Source organism: Magnolia sinica, chromosome 8, assembly GCF_029962835.1.
Source record: "Magnolia sinica isolate HGM2019 chromosome 8, MsV1, whole genome shotgun sequence".
Classification (NCBI taxonomy): domain Eukaryota; kingdom Viridiplantae; phylum Streptophyta; class Magnoliopsida; order Magnoliales; family Magnoliaceae; genus Magnolia; species Magnolia sinica.
Genome location: NC_080580.1, coordinates 9,283,069 through 9,304,465, shown reverse-complemented (window position 1 = coordinate 9,304,465; position 21,397 = coordinate 9,283,069). Strand labels below are relative to the sequence as shown.

The following is a 21,397-nucleotide window of genomic DNA, read 5'->3' as shown; positions in this document are numbered from 1 at the left end:
CTGGAACGAGTCCTAGATCTGACCTCCTCTACACCGTCGATTAGAGCTGACTCACTCAGCGCTTGGAGCTATCTAAGAAGGTTGGTAGAAATACTACCAAAGTCATGGATTAAGTAACCAGGGGCAAACACCAGGTATCATTTACAGCAGCCCACTTGAAGAACAACCCTTTCCCTAATTAATTTTGAACCTAGAACTAGTAAAGTTACCCTATAAGGACTCCAAGTCAAGGAAAACATCTATGCAAGGTGAGGGATATCCCACTTGGCTTCCTCATTTCATGGAATTCTAAGATAGTTTGAACTTAAATGTATAATAACATTGTGATTGTGTGAATAGTAATTATCTCTTCTAATTTTAATTGATGATCATGCCCCTGATTCATCTTATAAGAATTGTGTTACACACATTATGCTACACTTAGAATTGCTTATATCCATGTACACTCCCACTAGTTACTTTCTGAGGTAAGAGATCTTATTTTCATTTGAAAAATGAATTGCTACATTACCCTTATCCATGTTAGAATTGTCTTAGAATATCAAACATATTAAGTTAGTCCTTAGTTGCTTATTTGGATGAAATATATGTGAACTATTATATTAACTTCTATAATTCATGCCATACAATTGTCCTACAATTTACAACAATGTGTTTACGAGTAGCCTTGCATTCTCTATGTTTTCTTAAGTAATGGTTTGATTTGTACCTAGCCTTGTTAAAGGAGAAAAGTGACATGATGCTTCCATTACTTTTATCTCACAAGTTGTACAAAGAATGCCAAGGGTGGACTACCACCTCACTTAAGAAGGATAGTGGACTTGTATAGAATGCTTGAAATGTCACACTTGTGGGTCTTCACTTGGGCCTAAAGAAAGCAATCGGATTTATATTGAGCTCATATTTAAATGCTAGGTATCCTATTAAAAGATCACAAGTCTTGATCATGTTTATGAGAGTAATCTTGTTGATCCTATGGAATGTGCATAAGCATCATGACATATGACATTCACGCATGACATATGAGCTTTTCTGGGTGCTCAATGTAAACTACACTCTAGTCGATTTACTGAAAGTTCCAACACTTTTAGTTTAACTCACAGAACCTGTGCATTTAGGTTACTTTGGGCACTTTCCTTTACATGAGGCTTTTCCGGGATTAGACACTTCTCGGGCGTACCTTGTGTATTTTTTCAGGAGATATCCTTGGGCACACTCACCTACATGGTCTTTTCCGGGTGGCTAGTTCTCCTTAGGCGTACCTATGAGTATTTTTTTGAGTGACTAGTTTACATTGGACGACCCTTTATTTTGACAGCTGGATGTGCATCCCTAGACTGCGACTTGAGCATACATTCATACCTCCATACGTTACATATAAGTTCATATTCTTCTCATTATGATTTAATATATTAGTTTGAACTATTTTGGAATGACTCGATATGTATGAATCCTTATGGGAAATTCCCACTGAGTTTTCGCTCACCCAATCACGTGGTTGCACCAAATAGATGAAGGATCGATGACAGGTGGAAAGCCCTATGACGGGAACTTAGGGATAACTGAGGAGGAGCTCGGCAAGGATAGCCTTCATACCGATGTAATTGAGATGTTAGAGCCCAACTGATATTTTCGGATTTGCATATTTTCATATTTCATACTTTACCTTTTACTTGGATTGTAATAAAAAATTTCCTGTTGTGGGATTTTATTGTGTTCCCATTTACATGTATTAGACTTCCTTATTGTTACTCTTGATATTCTTGTTTACATGCTAGTTGCCTTATTTTACGTTATGAGATTTGCTACTAATTAGATGTATGTTAGTTCACTTCGTGACGTAACTCTCGGGTTCTCGTACTCGAGCGACTATCCTCAAGTTTTGAGAACCGAGGTGTTACAAATTTCTTTTATGAATTTCTCTCTAATTTGGGATTTTCTTTAAGTTTTTTTTAATTTGCCAGTAAATTGTATATACAGAGTTCGATTAGGTGTTTCTTCGTGCTTGCTAGATGCAAAACCACACAAAAGCTTTTCATATCTTAAAAGCTATTTGCCGATAACCTATCAGCAGTCTTAATTACTTTGAGAATGGATGAATAATGCTTTGAGGACAGCATGATCACACGTGTTTCAACGTATCCTTGATATTTTCGATTTCTTTCCTTATTTTACTGAAACTACAAATTTGTAATTCGAGAATATCATGTTTTTAACAAAAAATGCTACTATTATCTATGAATACATGCATTTTAACACTGTAATGTAGCGCCCATGTAATGTCATCCATGCTGATTTTTGAGCAAGTGCATGTTTGAAGTGACGTCACAAATTTTCAATGGTCGTATCTAATGTGAGCCGGGGCATGACCCATTTCCATGCTAGTAATGAAGTTAGTGCCTGTTGTGAATAGAATAGACCTAAATTCATATCGAACACTCGACTAAAAGTGATGCGTTTAGAGTTGTACACGAGTTGAGTTAGTTCGGTCAGCTCTTGCTCGATTTGACTCGGAAAAGCTTGACTTGCATCGGCTTGAAATTGGATTCGGGCCAAGTCGATCTGGTCTTTAAAGCTCGAAAAAAAATTTCAATTTGTGTTTGAACTTGCCCGAGCTTGACTCGACTCGAATCGAACCTTAAGTTGGATCGAATTAGTTTGGTGACTTAGTTATTTTGATATGGATGCTGCTCACCAAGTATTTGATGAAATAACTCAACAAAGTATTGGTGAGAAAGGAATAGATACACTGGGTGTTTGATTTTAATGATACTTTATGAGTGTTTGATAAAATACTTCTAAAAATGTTGTTACTGTTTTGCATTCTTTGATAAATTAAAGATTTTTTTTTTAATTTAGCTTATTAGTACACACCCATGTCACCCCCACTAGGGATCGATACCAAGATCAAGTGTTGAACCGAGGTATCTCTACTCAGTCTGCCAGTTGAGCTATGGATCTGGGTAATGATAAATTAAAGATGTATTCCACGTATTTGAGAAAATGCTGTGCTGCCTGAGGGTCCGTTTGGCCGGGTGGACTGGAAAGGATTGAATGGTATTAGGGTGGATGGCATGGATTTCTAAGTAATGATGGTGTTGTCAGTGGATTGTCTTGAGATCCATGGGATTGCTATATCCAGTCTGTTTGGCACGCCGGGGTGGAGATTTAAAGGTGATGATGTTGTCAGTGGATTGTCTTAAGCTCCATGGGATTGGGATCAGATCACCAACTCCGTTTGGCACGCCCGGCCAATCACGGGATTTAACTTCCAATGCCATCCAATCCCTTCCAATCCGACCGGCCAAACGGGCCCTGAACTCAGCTGGAACTCGTCCAAGCTGTTGATAGAACTGAGCGGAGCTAGCCTCGAGAAACAAATCGAGCCGAGTTCAAGCTCAGATTAGCTACAGTTGGGCTCGGTTCGACTCGCGTTCAATTGGATCCGGTTACGGGTACACCATGACCCGAGACGACCCGACTCGCTGAGATCCCCTTATCATGTCAGACGCATGTGCACCTTCTTAAATTCCTACGCATCCTAGTCAGCCGTGACTCACAATAAGCGGCGTCGGCGTCCCGACACGTGTCATCATTCCGGCCAAATGCAGGAGTGAGGCGCCTTGGGACCACATGCGTGTCAGGAAAGGAAGCCCGCCCCTCTTCGTGTGGGCCATTAGTGGGACACGTGTCCATGTCGAGTCACGATTCCTCTCCAGGCGTTCCGAATCCGAGGAGAGAGAGAAAACCGGTAGGAATATGGACGGCCCAGATGCTTTCTTGTAGGCGGGAGCGCAACGTCACACCAACTGTGCTGTCGGGGGCCCTGCCCGTGACGGTGACGGGCAGCTGCCCGAGCACTTCTCCTCGTTAAAAGCCTCCCATGGAGAGCGTTTTCTAGGGTTTTTCTCTCGCTGGGGAATTCGAAAGAAGATAGAAACTTTTCGAAGTTCGAGGAGTTGGGGTTTCTTCCAGTGCTGAATTCGTCGGAGGGTTTGTTGTTCTCGTTCCGATCGCTGGAGTTTGAAGATCTGAGATTGTAGATCGGAGTGTCGATGGCTGAGATCTGCTGCGGTGTGGTTAATGAGAGCGATCCGTCGGTCCCGCGAGAGCTGAGCTCTCGAGCGGCGAGGCGCCGGAGGATGGAGATACGACGGTTCAAATTCGTCGGTGGCGTCGCTACCCCGCCGGAATCCGGGTGCTGCAAGCGGCAGAAGACGGAGGCGGCACCCTCTCCTGTGCCATCTCCGCGGGAATGCGAGAACGCTGTCGATAGTTCCGGCAGTGAAGAGAGGAAGGGCGCCGGAGGAGAATCCGCAACGTCGTCAGAATCGGCGGTCCTCGGCCATTGCCCGAAGTACGGCATGTCGTCCGTCTGCGGCCGGAGGAGAGAAATGGAAGATGCCGTCTCGATCCACCCGTCATTTTTCCAGCGGAAGCCTCAGATCCCGGGGAATTTGCATTTCTTTGGCGTGTACGACGGTCATGGATGTTCTCATGTAAAATCCTTTTCCTTTCCCCTCACTCAATTCCATGAATAGCTCGTCCGAGTCGAACTGAACAAATAAAATCTTCGGACTGATCTCTCTCTCTCTCTCTCTCTCTCATATCCAGGTGGCGATGTCTTGCAAGGATCGGATGCATGGTCTGCTGGCGGAGGAGCTTGGTAGGGGAGAGGTGGAGCCCAGCGAATGGAAGGAGGTGATGGAGCGGAGCTTTTTAAGGATGGACATGGAGGTTGTGGGAGGCGAGAACAACTCGACGGTGGTGGTACATTGCCGCTGCGAGAAACAGACGCCCGATTGCGACGCGGTGGGATCAACGGCTGTGGTTGCGGTGGTGGGCCACGATAAGATCGTGGTCGCTAACTGCGGCGATTCGAGGGCTGTCCTCTGTCGGAACGGGAAGCCAGTCCCCCTCTCTTCCGATCATAAGGTGAGGCCCTTTCTTACTTCGCGTTTGCTAATGTGTGCCTCGGCGTAAGGGCAGCCAGCTAGCGCAGATGCTGATCTTGTCGCGCTGACCGTATGCTGCCAGCGCATGTTAGCAACCACAGCGCAGCGTGGTGAAACCGAGACCGACTTGCTAACGTGCACCTCCGGTGCTGTTTGCTAACATGCGCCGCTGGACGGCGTCTTCGAGTTAAAGAGTTGACGGATCTGCCCATGCACTGACGCTGTTATCTCTGATGTGCCAGCCGGACCGACCGGACGAGCTCCAGCGCATCCAAGCCGCCGGCGGCCGCGTAATTTTCTGGGACGGCCCGCGCGTTCTCGGAGTGCTCGCCATGTCAAGGGCTATAGGTAAGCGCACGATAACCCCAAACCCCCTCGGCACACGTTAAATCATCCGTTTCCGTCAATAACATGCGCCCTTCCCTTTTCTCCAGGCGACAATTACCTGAAGCCGTTCGTCAGCTCGGAGCCGGAGGTGACGGTGACGTACCGGTCGCCGGACGACGAGTGCTTGATCCTTGCCAGCGACGGCCTGTGGGACGTGGTCTCCAACAGCATGGCTTGCGATATCGCGCGCATGTGCCTGCGCGGCCATGCGCCCGGTGCGCCGCTAACGGACGCCGGGGGTGACTGTGGCCCGGACAAGGCCTGCTCAGACGCCGCTATCCTGCTCACGAAGCTGGCCCTCGCCAGGCACAGTACGGACAACGTGAGCGTCGTCGTGGTCGATCTCCGGAGGGACACGTAAAGACACGTGGACGGATTACTTTTACCCTTTTCAAGGTCTTTTTTTTTTTTCTTTTTTTTTCTTTTTTTGGGAAAAAATGGTCGTGTTTGTGCCCGGATTCTTCTTCTAGAAGTGGAAGGAGGGGTAGTTTCGTAAGAGAAAAGTAAGTAGTGGTGGGTAGAAAAGTCCACCAAATCCCATCTATGTGGATTTGGGAAGGAAAAAAATCCCATCTATGTGGATTTGGTAAGGAAAAAAATCCCAAGGGAATATATACGGAGCTTATATGTATATGTAATGGAATATTTTCGCTTTTTTTCGAAAGTCAGTAGATTCGTTTCCGTCCAATTAGAGCTCGTATGGTGCTTTGGATCGTTGGATCTGGTTGCCCACCCGTGCTTGGGCCATGTCCTAACAAATCGCATTCTCCTTTTTCCCTCTTTTTCAAAAAAAAAAAAACTGATCCATTGGACGGTTGGGATTGTAGAGATTTTCGGCCCATGGTTAACTCTCAACTGGGCCAGGCCGGGCAGGTTTAAATGGCTAATGATTATAGTAGCAAAATATCCGAGTGGTGAATACACCATACCGATTTCCAATAAAATCAGTGGTCAGGATTGTTTAGCTCATCTGATTTTTAAGTGATATTGGACTATCATGGTAATCCAGATTATCAAAATGACTCCCTTGCGGCCTTTCCGGGCTCTTTACAAAAGGCACGAGTTAGGCAGGTGAGGGAGGGATAAAAGCAGGTTGGCCCACTCATCATGCTTGCCGAAAGGGTACGAAGCACAAAGATTGTTGGGCATCTGACGGATGTACATTTTGACGTGTACAACTTGATCAATGGGCCTACATGAGTTGTAGGTTGGCCATTTCCTCTTATGCGCAGCTGGTGAATGTCACAAATCTTGTTGCTTACACGTAGCTGGCATCCGTTGCTTAAACCTTTCTTCAGCCGATTGCTTTCACGTCTTTCATTTTTCGACCGGAAGCTAGGAAGGGCGAACCGTTATGTTTGTTAAAAATTAATTCCGTCCGTTCGTTTTACCAGATCATCTTAGCAAAATTGTAAAAAAATGAGGCAGATCGAAAACTCAAGCGTAAACAGATTGGCTACTCCGCCTGCCAACAGCCAATGGCTGGTGTTCGGTGTTCTGTGGCCCCATCATGATGTATGTGTTTCGTTTTATGGTATGAGACCAAAAATGAGGTATATTCCAATCTCAAGTGGACTACATTACAGAAAATAATGTTGAATGAACTTTGACTATTAAAAACTTTTTGGGGGCATAAAAGTTTTGGATCAAGCCAATCTTTGTTTTTTCCCTTCATCGGTCTGTATGACCTAATCAACCGATTGGATGTCAAATAAACAGTACAGTCGGCCTTAGGAGGATTTTAACGGTGGATATCCAATCACTATTGTTTTCCTGTGGGGTGGTACACCCGAGATTTATATTCCTATCATTTTTGGTATCAAGCCCTGAAATGATCTTTAAAAATGGATGAAGCACATACATCATGGTTGGGCCCACATAGCACCAACGTGGCTGGTGGCAGGGGGAGTAGCCAATCCGTTCCCAACTCAAGTGGGCCGTACGACATGAAACAGTGATGATTGAACATCCACCATAGAAACATTGGTGGGGTCAGTATAATGTTTTTGTGTTTTCACTCAGTGAGATTTCAATGAGAGGTATTCCTCTCACATTTTCTTAACGTGCGGCCCACCTGAGGTTTGGATCTACTTCGTTTTTGGGCCCATTTCCTAACATCATGGCCCAAAAACGAAGTAGATCCAAACAATAGGAATGGATACGGAATAGATACATCAAGGTGGGCCCCACCGTCTTGGGTGAGGCCGGGGTCTCACCTAATCCGCTCCCCTTGAGCGTACTAGCTCTATTGTTGGCATCCACCATCAGGATGGACGGCTTAGATATTGTAGCTGTTTCTAAGATTTTGATCTCCTTCATTTTTCATGATCATGCCCTAAAATGAGCTGAAAAAACGGATGGACGGCATGGATGTAAGGCACGTAGATTACGGAGGGCCCCACAGGGACCCACCGAAGCTAGCCAACATTATTATACACTGATGAGTTTGTAGCTCTATTATTATACGCTGATGGCACAGCGGTTCGCCGATGGGATTGAGTATTTTAATGACACGTGTATGTTTTTATCTTATCCATGCTTGAAGAAGCAATCACACGTGTATTTTAAGATTTTCTTTTGTGTTTTTTAATGGCTTGGATTATCCGGACTCTTTATACCCACCCATTGCCCGCCCTGGTTTTTTTGGCTTCTCTAGAATACATCCTGACCGATTATAATAGGATATGTCCGGACTCTTTATCCTTCGAATCCAGGATCAAGATCACTTCCAATGATCCAAACCGTTCACTGATGGGTCTCACTTTGGATGGTGGATATAGGTCAAATAAAAGCATTGGATTATTTAATTTGGTTCTTTTGCTGTTAGTATGGACGATTATCGTGACCCTTAAATAATCAAAGGTCCCCAATAGTAATAAAGAGACTCAAATAAAATCTTCAGATATCTGTATAAATGATCAGGCCGTAAGGTCCGGTCCACCTTGTTTTCTACGAAAGTCTAATTAGCTGATCATAACCATCCGTTGGAGCCTAGCTTTCCGAATGAACGATTTAAAAAATAGTGATTTTTTTGCATATTCCCACATTAATAATAGGGTATTTGCGAAAAACCAACGTAAACAAATTTGATTTTGCAAATAACAATATCATTAACTTTCATATATGTAGAAAAAGAAAAATGCCAAGTCCGCATGAATTATAAACAACAAATAATATTTTTTATCTTTTGACATTTACCATTGACTGTGGAGCCTTACAGATGGACGGTGCGTATCACATGGATGGGCCCCACAATTAATTCCCCCAAATCTTGTGGGAGAAAAGATGAAAAGATGAAATCAGTTGACAGTTTTTTAGTTTATTATTATTATTATTTTTTAAATGTAAAGCATAGGTTTTTTTTTTTTTTTTCCCCTAGTCGGTGGTTCTTTGTAGGATTGAGTAATTTTTCATTTAAAAGAAGAGATGCCCCGAAAGTTAACAGTAGTCAACAAAAAAGTAATAAAAAAATAAAATATATTGTTGCAATAATGGTATATTAATGGTGTCCTTTTGCAAAGTCAACTTTATGACATGGGTATTTGTAAATACCCTATTATTGATGTAGTTACTTGCAAAAACCCCTAAAAAAATGGACACCTCATATACCAATAAATGGCAGGGGGGAGAGTAGAAAGCATGCAGAAGCCATGTATTTCCTAGTCAACGTCTTTTGGTCCCAGCAGTTATTTATTTATTTATTATTTTTTTAACGACAAAGCAAGGTGTACCCACTAAATCGAACGTCTCTCTCTCTCTCTCTCTCTCTCTCTCTCATGGTGAACGTGCAAAATCCGTATAAAATCCTCAAGAAACATTAAACTATGAAATCCAAAAGTAATTCCATTGTTTGATACATAGCATGTTGTTCATAGCAGTGTTCAGGTATCAATATCATTACATGTATCAAAGACTAAAGATACAGAAACATGCAAGGAATTTTTTGGTGAAAGTTCAGAGGATGTTAAAAAACATATGTTTATACATTAAGGAATCAAAGTATCGCAAAAAACAAAAATACATTATAAGTTTCCTTTTAATAGGAGCTTAAATCATGTGTTGTCAGAAAAATCAGTTAAATTATAACCAAAATGATTTTATATCATTCAAATATCTTACAATGCAAGTCATATAAACGAAAAGGAGTGGTTGAAGTCACATAAGGAACAAATTTCTTAAAAGATTCGTATAAAGTACTATGAAAAATTCCATTTTTGGAAAATTTGGAAATTTTCTTGTGAATTTATGGTGTCGCCCTTGTATTAGTGGTAATGTCATTGGTATCAGTGATATTGCCGATACCAAGAAGAAAAATATATACTGGGCTAGAGCGAAAATATCAGCAATGTTGATAATATTGCCAAATATCAACTACATTATCGATGATTTCTGAAAATTTTCTTTTTTACTTGGGATTTTGGTTTTGGTATCACTGGCCCGGTGATACTGATGTGTCATCAATGATTAAAACATTGGTTCATAGAATATTAAAAGGTCAATGGTCAAACAACATGAGTTGTCGCTTCCAACTAAGAAAATTGACATCTAGAGCCTATTCTAGTTGGAAAAAAAAAAAAAGCAAAAAAAAAGAAGAAGATGTCTCTACCATGATGGGAATTTCACTAAGTTACAATAATTAACCAAAAATCAAATTTCATAAGGGCGATCATTGCCCAAGTAACATAATCAAATTCTTGTGCACAAGATATGAGGTGACCATTATAACATCATTATGATTTATCCACGGGGCCCCTCAAAAATGAAATCGATAACAATTCATGTTTCATTATTGCTGATAGAAATCTTTGGAAATCATCATTGGAAAGTCAATACAATTTTCTTTTCTTTCCCACTATCCAAACGGGCCCTCAACATGTGTTTTTTATTATAAAGAAATCAACATCCAAGTCTTTTTTTTTTGGAAGACGTTGGTAATGGAAACGACTACCAAGGCTACCATTTTTATTTCTCAAAAAGGGGAAATGGTAATTTCTATAGAAATTTGATTTGTCTACCAAGGTTTCCCCGCCCTCACAAACAGCCCCTAACAAAACCCAACTCCCCTCCACTCATCACATCCCTTCAAATTCCGACCTGAAAGTCAATCCAACAACCTGGTTTTGATAGAATGCCAAGCCCCTCATCACCACTGCCAGCCTAGCCTCATTCTCACCATTGATGACACACACGACCAGTCTAGGCCATTCAGATTAGGTAGTGCACGTTGTGAACATGCCATATACCAGAAATCATGGTTACACACATCTCAGTGGCAAAATTATGTTGAATTTGGACAGTTGGGACCTTTTCTCTAACCGCCATTTTTCTCATACAAGTGTGATCACCATAAGAAGGGGGGCAACCTTATTTTTTAGTTGAGTGCATGCTGACAGTGTACACTACCTGATGAATGGTCCTGATCTCTCATGCATGCCACCCACTGGTTGGAACAAGGCCCCACATGGTGGATGTGATGCAGTGGCCGCACTCAATCAAAACCCCCAACAGCTACAAGCATGTGTGTGTTTGAGAGAGAAGGTTCCATTCTGTAGGGGGAATGTCCATTACAAAACCTTCCTAAAGACTCCATTTTATCACAATGAAAACCACCTTTCATCATTATCTATAGACAAACAACAACAACAACAACAACAACAACAGGAGAACCATGTAAGAACCTTCGAGATGTGATGCTGAAGTCGACCAAACAAGGCCCTTTTCGCCAAAAATTCTCCTCTTCCTCACATTTGCTTTTTGCTGGCTTCTACTTCACTCTTCAGCGCCTTCAGCTTCCGGTAACCTTTATCTGTGCCGAAGATCCTGTTCCATGACGGAAAGCGGTGAGAGTTAGTAACAGATTCTCAGCACATTAGCACCAGTTGCAATTGGAATCAGTGGTGATTCTCACAAAAACATATCCTTCACAAAATGAATTAGGATCGGAGCTGAATCAGAAAGAAACAGGAAAGATGTTGGCATCTATATAGACCATGCCGGTCAGGTGTGAACCGGATCGGATTCCTGGAATAGGAAATTCCAATTGACGTAAGAGCAGTTACCAGCTCTGATAAGTTGGGAAGCAAAACTGAATTGAATTGTTCAGCCAGATCGGATTCCAGGAATAGGAAAGATTCCAAATGAGATAAGAGAATATGTAGGCCAGTCTCAGCCTTCAACGCGTTTTGATATGTTTGGATGCAAAACTGAAATTAATTGTGAAAATTCAGTTCACTAAGGGCCTGTTTGCACATAGGAGTAAATCTCAATTTCTTTAGAATTGTTATCTGAACAGGCGTCCAAAACAAAATGGATAGGATCGATTGTGATGCCCATCCAAACAGGCCCCTAAATGATTGGATTGTAGCAATGTTCCTAGCATCCAAAGTTAGGAAGGTAATTACAATTGTCTTTTCTTTTAATCAGAATTCAGTTCTGCTGGACTGAATTATTGCAGTCAATTTATAGAGCCTCCAAACATAGTGGTAGTTCCATAGTGATAACTCAGACAACATAAGAGAATAATCATTTGACTATTGCAAGAACCAGGCTCTGGTTATGGAATATAACGGATGGAATAACATTGCTGAGTGCAGAGTAACAGAAGGTCAGTGCATCCGTGTGTAAAGATTCTACGAGTAATGCTAAGATTTGCATGCGGAGAGATCAAACAGGAGATTTGTGGCGCACTTGCACAATCAGGACCATTTATTAGCTGGGGCCAATAATGAATATGCCCTGGGTTAAAAATCAGGATGGTGCGCTATATATCAGGGGGGGCAGACGTGCAGTGAATATAGACTGTTAGTCATTTTCTCGCCAACTGTCCTTATGAAATATGTATGACCCACCTGATGAGCAGACCTACCTGATTTTTGGGTCAGGGCAGGTTCATGGTAGGAACCCAGCTAATAAACAGGACAGATCTCACATGTATCCCATGCTACCACATATGCCACAAATTGCCTCCTCTATCCATCCTCATGCAAATCACCTTCACAATTCCATGGAAGTCAACTGTGGTCCGGTCAACAATTGCTTCTGCTTTGTGGGCCCCACCTGAACCAACAGAGATTGGTTCTGCAAAATGTAACTTCAACACTTCAGACAATGAACATGGCATTGAATGGAACAATTAAGCAATCTTGATTATTAATCAGGCCAGGCTCAGTGGAACAATTAGGCAACTGTGCAGCTGGTTTAGGATGGCTGCAGCCCGTGTCTAAAAGCCCATTGTCCATCCCATTCATGGTTTTCAAAGGTATCTCCATCATAGTTTATAAACCAGCTGGGTCAAATCAGGATTCAGCTGAGTCAACCCAGCCCGGTCACTAACCTGGTCACTGGGTCAGGAAAACTAGGCCTCCCTAATCAGCATTAGACTCAGGTCTGGTTTCCCAAGATTGCCAGAACCAGGAAGATATTTTTATTTTCTTTTTCTTTTTGATTTTTATTTTTTTTTAAAGTTTTGAAGAAGAAGAAGAGGAGGATGAAGTACTCGGGGGCATTATTGTCTTTTTTGTCTTCTTTTTTTTTTTATATATTTAATAAGACTAGTAGAAACATTTTCTTTTGACTTATTTTCAAATTATATTTTCTGTTTCTTAAGAAGAAATAGCAAAAAAAGTGGGGTTTTTTAAATTTATTTTCAAAAGAGGAAGAAAGTGGAAAGAAGTTTTTTTTGTATAGATTTTTTCTCCTACATTTTTATTTTTGTAGTAGGATTCATGTAGACTGTAGCCAACCCCAATTAATTGGGATAAGGTTTGGATGATGATGATGAGTAGGTATATGCTACAAAAATAATAAAATACTAATTTGCTAACCTACCTGGTCAACCATAGACTCGATCAATCAACCCAACCCCGCAACTAAACGAGTCTTGAGCCGGTTCTGGGTTTGCAAACTATGATTTTCATAACATGTGTGTGCAAGTGTTAATTACTTCACGTATTTAGCTCCTTTGGGTAAATGGATTTGGAGATTTGAGAAAGAAAAGTGGGGCTTATGAAAAGAAGGGATCTCAAGCAAGAATGGAACTGGTATAGATAGGAGGGTGGTTTCTGGATTGCTAGGATTCTCCCTTGTTTATTTTGTCAGCATTGTGAAAGGCTATTTTCGACCTGGCAAGCAAATTCAAGGCATTGGCTTCATGTTGGGAGATGGATTGCACATTCGATTTGGGGAGATGCTTGGTATGGGGAAACCCCATTATCAATCTCTTTCCACATATAGCTAGATTAGTCCTAGAGGTGAATCTCCCCATTTCTCGATGCTTTTCAATGTTGGGCAAGTCCTTGGTGCAGTCCCCCCCTAGTCATAGAAATCCCACAGACGAAGAGTAGGATAAGTTTATCTAGTTTCTCTTGCTTCATCAGTGCCAACCCCTGTCCACATGCGTGCATGGGTGTGGAAATGGGAGAAATCTAGCAAGTTTTCAGTTAGGTCATTCTACAGGGCTCCCATGAGCCGAGACTGCAATGAGATGATAAGTAGTAGTACACATTGGAGGAAAGAAGAAATTGATAAAGAACACCTTGATAACAAATCCAGGTTGTAGATGTACATGGTACGAAATAAAATTTGCAATCAAAGGTACAGAAACTTACCTGTCCACGTAAACAAAAGTTGATGAGTAGTTTCCTGACTTGGTGTAAAGTAATCGGTGGTGATAATCATGAAAATCAGCACTGATGAATTTTACAAAAACAGAAACCATCAGACATCAAGGGTTGACCCACAGAGATATGCTCCCACCAAGATCAGGTGCACCGAAGAAAATTGAATAACTCACCCTCCATATAGGGGGAAAATTTTTGAGAAGCTCCATGGGAAATGGTATCCACAATGTGCCTCCACTGTCTCCAAGACTCTTAATACCATCCACAACCAGAGAGTCAACAGATGAGGCCCGGTGATAGCAGGACCAATGATAGTGGCAAAGCCAAGGAACAATATCTCAGCAGGGTGAGCATATTCAGAAGTCAGTCCAAATGGTGTCGCATATCTGCATTAGATAAAACTATGCCAATGAGAAAACGAAAGGGAGCAACTAATCAAACTTTCAAAAGTATGCATTTTATTAGGAGGATTGCTAATTGTACACAACTTCTGCAAGCATTTTCATACATGTGTTCCTGTGGGGACAAACAGTGGATGTCCACAAGATCCAGACTAGTTAGCTACCCCATATATCGGCCACAACCAAAAATGGGGGTGATCAGAAGATCCTAACTGCTTGATTGGAACAAGGCCCAAAAATGGCAGTGGCTTTATTTCTTGCTTGGGACTGTCCAATTGACCTGACTTTGGGGCCATGCCCCACATATGGCAGGTCCCACTAGGTGAGCAGTCCTAATTCTGTAGGGTCAGCCATGTGTTCCCACTCCACTTGCCATGGGGAACTCGTCCAATTAACTGGTGCAAGAAGTTTGTAATTGGAACATGCATGCACAAAGTAAATGTTTTCACTTACTCATGATGAACGCTGTGGACATGCTTGTACAACCACTTTGTATGCAAGATCCTGTGCCCCCAATAAAACACAAAATCCTCCAAGATGAAGTAGAAAAGTATTTGTGACAGAATTACTTTCCTGGAAAACCAGAAATTTCAAAAACATGCCCAGCAGGATTTTAATAACTGTGTGCATTTAGGAAGCAGTACTAGAAGAAAGTTTGAAGGAATAAATCTTATTTGTAAACAGCATAAAAGCTTGAGCAGCAGTGTGGATGTACCTCTAAATGCACATGGGACAGTTTCCAGAAGCCTAATTTACAAATTGGATATCTAATCTAGAAATAAAGCCATCCAATCATAGTTGCCAAGATCCTACGATTTATGATTTACAATATGAGTTGAATCCTGAGAAAAACAATGTGAATCCTAACTTGAATCCATTTTATTTGAATCCCACAATTCTTTGATTTGAATGATTGAATCCATCCCCCCCCCCCCCCCCCCCCACACACACACACACACATGCGCTCTTCAACATTAAATCATGGAGTTTTTTTTATATATATAAATGAATTCTTACTTCTTAACTGGTTGAAACATCAAATTGAATGTTTTTAGGGATGGTTACGATCATGTTGATTTATATGTACTGTCGAATGATGGTTAGAAACCAAAATATATTTTTTCATCGGCCTACAGAATCAAATGTCGCTTTTCGAACGTGGTTCTACATTCAAGAAAGGTAACAAGAAAATAAAAAATAAATAAAGGAAAGATAAGAATCCTTTAACACCATCATGATATGGTATTACTTGGTGCATATTGATGGTAAAAGGATGATTGATGAGTTTTTTTTTTTCTGGTTCATTTATATGCTTTCATATTTTTTTCAAAATTTTCAAGATAATCATTTAAAAAATCATATGATTTATGACACAATTATTCGATATGATTCAACCCTATTATGATTAGCGATATGATAACGATTTTGACAACATTGCTGATCCAATACATAATTGAGGCAGAATATGGGTGCAGTGCGAGCAAAACGACCAACACTGTCACAATTTCTTGGTTGAACCAAACACTCCTGTCCTGCAATTTGAGGACCAGGCGAAAGGGCATATGTGACAACCCACAAATTATGGATACATCCAAATGACGCCTAAGATTCTCACATAATGTTAGAAATAGACAGCTTTTACTAACTAAAGAAACCTGAAAATACCAGGACGGCAATGGGAGACTGCTGCTCATGCCCATATATCTGAAGACAGGATAAGAGAGAATCATCAGTGGTAGGTTCACACAGAGATGATACAGCAGCAGGTGTGTAATGCATTTCTCCTGAGCAGCTGGGGTATTATTTTTTGTCTGCAGAGAACCATGAATCACTCATCAGCCTGAAAGTTGGAGGAAAAGCAGCAGCAATTAATAGGACAATGTGCAAATGAATGACCTTCAGAAAATACAAGAACCTAGACAGATAAGTGGTGGAAGTAGTGTAGATATTAATCTCTGTGGATGATATGGTCTCGAACCAGTGTTTAAAAGGATCAGGACTCAGGCTTGAGGATTGGAAGAATAAATTGGTTTGATTGAGCACAACCCCCAAAAACGCCACAATTTTTTAGGGCATGTTTGGGTGTCCCATGTTTTCAGACAGGACCACTGAGACATGTATATGCGACACAATTTACCCATTGAGGTAGAAAAAAGCATATAATGGCAGCTTGGCAGCTGCACTTCCACTCTTTGTTGGACAAGACCAAGTCTTGTACCCGAAAATGCAGACTGCACAGTCACACAGACCCCATAACTGACCTTCTACAGTCCATCCATACTGACCCTTAGCCTCTTAGGTTACCAAGAAACTCAGCCTAGATGTTTTTGTCATTAAATTGGACAGCTTTTATCATTGGTTCTCACTCAATTGTCCTACAAAATTGTCTTCCGAGAGGATTCTTTTGGGAATGGGAAAAATCCTTCTCTCTACACCTCCACGATCATCATCCAAGAATTGCAAAGTTAGTCCAGATAGGGATTTTCTGAGAAAGAAATATTCAGGTCCAAGATTTGCACAATTGGAAAGTTGGTATCTAAATGCCTGCCTCATGGATGTAGTAATACCAGTTCTGTGCTGCAAAGTTGACATTTTAGCTTGGTCTTTCATTTGCTTCCATAGTGTGATTCCATCCAACATCATACCAATGTCACTTCCGTGTCTGCATGATCACAAGATAGATTTTGTAGAGAAAGCAGTCACTTGTTGCTGTTAATTTGTACAAATATAGACACCTTAGTATGAATTTTCTTGTAACTTCCTAGGAGGCTGAGCAAGGTTTTCACAGCTCCAGAAAACTCCTGGTAGCCGGTCAATGCAGCTCCAAATTTCTTTTGGGAAAGCATGGCATGCTGGTCGGGCAGTAAATTACATTTGAAAACTCCTTATACAGGTAATTTGAAACTCACTCTCTCACAGTTGATGAATAATAGTGATAGCAAAACAAAATGGAAAAAAAATACACAGCATTAAAAAACATAAATGAAGAACCATTCAGAAACATTTTCTATACGCTGCTGATATTTGAAGACGATCTGCAGCCTATTAGGCAAAAAACCACGGTTCAAGAATTTTCACTGGAAGTGGTTTGGAAATAGGAATGATCAGAAGAACTTGAAGATTCATTTTCTGGCATAGGGATTTAACAGAGAAGGCAAAGCACCAGCATCAGGCTTTGGCCAATTTCAAAAGAGGGGAATCACAAACAAAACAAGAAGAAACAAAGGAAATTGAGCAGTACAATCCTAGAAACAAAGTTCTAAACCATGGCATCAACAAAGATGGAATTTAAGAGAACAGCAAAATTGTTGTGGCTCAGGACACACACACACACATAGAGGCCCTAATGAGACACCCAAATAACAGTAGAGTGGGAAAACCTCTCCTAAATATCATTGGAGCTGCAAATCCAAATCTTGGAATGGTTGGGGAGGGGTCTGATTGGAGATGGCATAACCCACTACCGTAGGAGAAGCAAGCACTTGCTAAGGGACCCACATTTGCAGTATTCAGAAGAAAATTTGTGGTAATAACCATTAACATCTCTAGCATTGTGTCTCATACAAAGTCAGGAGATTATAAAGACACCAAGTGTGAAAAACACATGTTCTTCCTGATTCTAGTTTTTTACATACCGATCAAGGATTAAAAGATAACAAGAGTTGAGTAGGAAATGATTCAAAATAACTGGAAAAAAAAAATAAGAAAGAAACAAAGGGTGGTCAAAGGATGGTCATGGACCATGTCCGGTTTTCAAGCAGCAGTGGGAATAGAAAACCAAGGTACTTCTTATGAACCTCTGGCCATCACTACAGATGTCTAAGAACCGAAGCTACATTCTAGAAACATCCAACTAACTATATGATCATGTAACAAATGGGAAAAATAAATAAAATCAAATTGATGCAAATAGGATACTGCAGGAAGAACAATTAACAGCAGTACTTTTGTATTTGTGCAGAAAACTGATACCAAAACCAGCCACTGAATCCTCACACCTAGCATGAGAGAGAGGGAGGGAGGGAAGGAGGGAGGGAATCAATTCATAAGGAAATACCCAATAACTCTCCTCACTTCATGGCTTGCATGTCTTTCTATAAGCCTTAGTACATGGGAAACCATATGGGACTCAAAACTCTTTTTAATTGGTGTAAACACTTCGCTAATAGAAATTCTAATCACAGTCCCCTGCTGCTAAACAATCTGGATGTTTCCTACAAAAATAGGAAACAAGAAACAACTAGGATTTCTAAACCAACTCTACTTCTCTATAGAACATACAGCTGCATAAAGAAAACTGCCATGACTTGTAATTGGACTCCATAGGACATATATATACACCATTCTAAATAATGTAGTATTACTGTAGCACGCTTTGTATTTAATTTACTTTGGTTTCGGATGAGTTAATGAGGCATTTGCAGGAAGAGATCCCATGGTGTATGTTGTTAGCAGATGACATAATTTTGATTGACAAGATGAGAGAAGGCGAAAGCACAAAGCTAGATTTATGGAGTGCTTTACAATCTAAAGGATTTAAAATTCATTGGCCTAAAACAGAGTGCAATTTTAATAACAATACGAGTGCAAACAAAGAATTAATTAAGATTGCTGACCAAGAAGTTCCCCAAAATGACCACTTTCGATATCTTGGGTCGATAATTCATGAGTGGAGAGATTGAGAAGGGTGTTGTACCATAGGATTCAAGCAGGGTAGAAGAAATGGAGATGTGCCACTGGATTTTTATGTGATCGCTGCGTACCACTCAAACTAAAAGGAAGCTATAAGACCAAGCATGCTTTATGAGATAGAATGTTGGGTAGTTAAGGAACAACATGTTTATACAATGAGTGTAGCTGAAATGAGGATGTTGAAATGGATAAGTGGCAAGACGTGGAAGGATAGAATTAGAAGGAAATGTATTCAAGAGAACCTAAAGAGTAGCACAATGGGTAATATGATGAGGGTAAGTAGCCTTAGATGGTTTCGTCATCTGCAGCGGAGAGCAAGAACTGCGCCGGATAGGAGTGATCTGGTACAACTTGAAGGCTCTAAAAGGACAATGGGTAGGCCCAAAAGGACGTGGGTGGATATAGTAAGAAAAAACTTGGCCGACCCCAATTAATTGGGATAAGGCTTAGATGATCATGATGATGAAAATGATTGCTGTAGCATGCTGTTGTACTGTTTACCATAGCACACTACTGCAGCTGATTGAATCACAGGTACAATGCATTACAAATGCAGAATAAGAAGTGTCATTTACAGTGTTCAATAAGTCATTGATTGACTCAAAATTCATTCAACCTAACTCAGTTCTGCTGGGGTCCAAATACTGAGTCTGAACTGACAGCTTTATTAAAAATATACAGGCTGAGGATGGTATTAACTCTTACTATTAGCAACTGCATCAGTCACTCCTCAACACAAGTAAAGGAGGGTTGATCTCAAACAGGCAGCCAGTGGTCGAACTTCTGACAAGCTACCATGAGAAATAAGCTTCACCCAAATAGCTGAAACAAGGCTATGACAATGATGATGATAGATGTTGAGGTTGACTCTGACGGTCATTTATAAGATTGGCCCAAATCTTTCATTGATTTGGCCAAGCTGAAATTGGGAATCTCCAGAACAATTTCTATGTATTCCTGAAGTTTTTTGAACATTGGTCTTTATAGCTCTTGCAAAAGATAAGTTCTGAATGCAAACAGAAACAGAAACCCATTCCAAATCCAGATTTTAAAGAATTTATAAATTTATGCGCAATCAAAATCACGATTAATATGAAGAATACATAACAGGATGAGACCACAAGGAATACCTGGATCTTATACTTGCTTAGAAGTCCTGCCCTTTCAAGAAATATAAATGGAAGCCCAGACAAGAAAAATACACTTTCATGAAGAAAGAAACTGCCCAACGAAGCCAGTTGAAAGTCACTGAAATGAGTTATCAGATACTGCATCACAGGAAATACAGAATTATATAATCAGATGATTTTTAAATATTGAGGGAAGCATAGATATCAAGCATGTGATTTAGAAGGATATGGAAGAATTCGTACATCTGTAAGATAGACAGGGCACTGCACGAATTTATCTTGGAATAAAAAGTAGTTTTTAAAAGCAAAAGATGGCAATGAAAAGCAAATCACGGAACAAAATTTAAAAAAGCAAAAGGAAAAGGAAATCAAGGAACATTGCATTCCCAATCCAAGAATCCAAGAAATCGAAAACATACACAGAAAAATGAAAATCAAAGAAAAGTTCTCGAATCTACAGATGCAATACCATCAATGAGATTGCAAGAGAGAGAGAGAGAGAGAGAGAGAGAGAGAGAGAGAGAGAGAGAGAGAGAGAGAGATTAGATGAAGCCGTACCAGCCAACCGGATTCGATAATGGAAGCCATGGAATCCAGAGAGAGAGAGAGAAGGAGAGGGAGGGAGCGAGAGAGAGCTTATAGAGGGAGCGAGGGAGAGCTTATAGCATTGGAAATGCTCACGGCAGTACTGACAGACTATCCATGTGGGCAAGCATGGAGGCGCGGATTGGATACTGACAAGGTCAGTAGCCAAATCTCTACTGAAGTGACGTCACCAAGATCTGTGGACCCCACCATGATGCATGTGTTATATCCATACCGTCCAACCATTTTTAGAGATAGTTTTATGGCATTACAAAGAGAATGGGATAGATCCAAAGTTCAAACTGACCCCACCATAGAAAATAGTGGGGAGAGTGACATCCACCGTTCAAAACTTCTTAGGGGCCACAGTGGTTTTCAATCAAGCTGATATTTTTGTTTTCACTTCATCTATCTCTATGTTAACTTATGAATAGGTTGGATCTCAAAAATACATCACTGTGGGCCCTACAAATGTTTCAACGGTGGGTGTGATTGCTCCCACGTTTTTCTGTGGTGGGTCCACTTGAAATTTAGATCTATTTCATTCTCTTTGTAATGCCATAAAACGATCTCTAAAAATGGTTAGACGGTATGGATACAACACATGCATCATGATGGGGTCCACAGAG

At 40.9% G+C, this 21,397-nt stretch overlaps 2 protein-coding genes across 4 annotated transcripts; one reads left to right on the top strand and one right to left on the bottom strand.

Annotated features, from left to right (window-relative positions):
• Nucleotides 1-3,834: 3,834 nt before the first annotated feature.
• LOC131252807 (probable protein phosphatase 2C 24) lies at nucleotides 3,835-6,101 on the top strand. The gene is made up of 4 exons (XM_058253529.1): nucleotides 3,835-4,499; nucleotides 4,615-4,935; nucleotides 5,198-5,303; nucleotides 5,390-6,101. The coding sequence occupies exons 1-4, from the start codon at nucleotides 4,056-4,058 to the stop codon at nucleotides 5,701-5,703; spliced, it is 1,185 nt and encodes a 394-aa protein (XP_058109512.1). The 5' UTR covers nucleotides 3,835-4,055; the 3' UTR covers nucleotides 5,704-6,101.
• Nucleotides 6,102-10,865: 4,764 nt separating this feature from the next.
• LOC131252805 (methylsterol monooxygenase 2-2-like) lies at nucleotides 10,866-20,869 on the bottom strand. 3 transcript variants are annotated; one of them, XM_058253526.1, is made up of 7 exons: nucleotides 20,742-20,869; nucleotides 20,184-20,321; nucleotides 16,027-16,172; nucleotides 14,815-14,934; nucleotides 14,134-14,346; nucleotides 13,949-14,029; nucleotides 10,866-11,162 (listed from the first exon to the last, which is right to left on the bottom strand). In XM_058253526.1, exons 1-7 carry the CDS (start codon nucleotides 20,769-20,771, stop codon nucleotides 11,084-11,086), a joined length of 807 nt encoding a protein of 268 aa, XP_058109509.1. In that variant the 5' UTR covers nucleotides 20,772-20,869; the 3' UTR covers nucleotides 10,866-11,083. The 3 variants fall into 3 exon arrangements, with proteins under 3 accessions (XP_058109509.1, XP_058109510.1, XP_058109511.1); XM_058253527.1 differs by lacking the exon at nucleotides 20,742-20,869 and adding an exon at nucleotides 16,929-17,023 and having other exon boundaries at nucleotides 20,184-20,320; XM_058253528.1 differs by lacking the exon at nucleotides 20,742-20,869 and having other exon boundaries at nucleotides 16,027-16,201; nucleotides 20,184-20,306.
• Nucleotides 20,870-21,397: the final 528 nt, after the last annotated feature.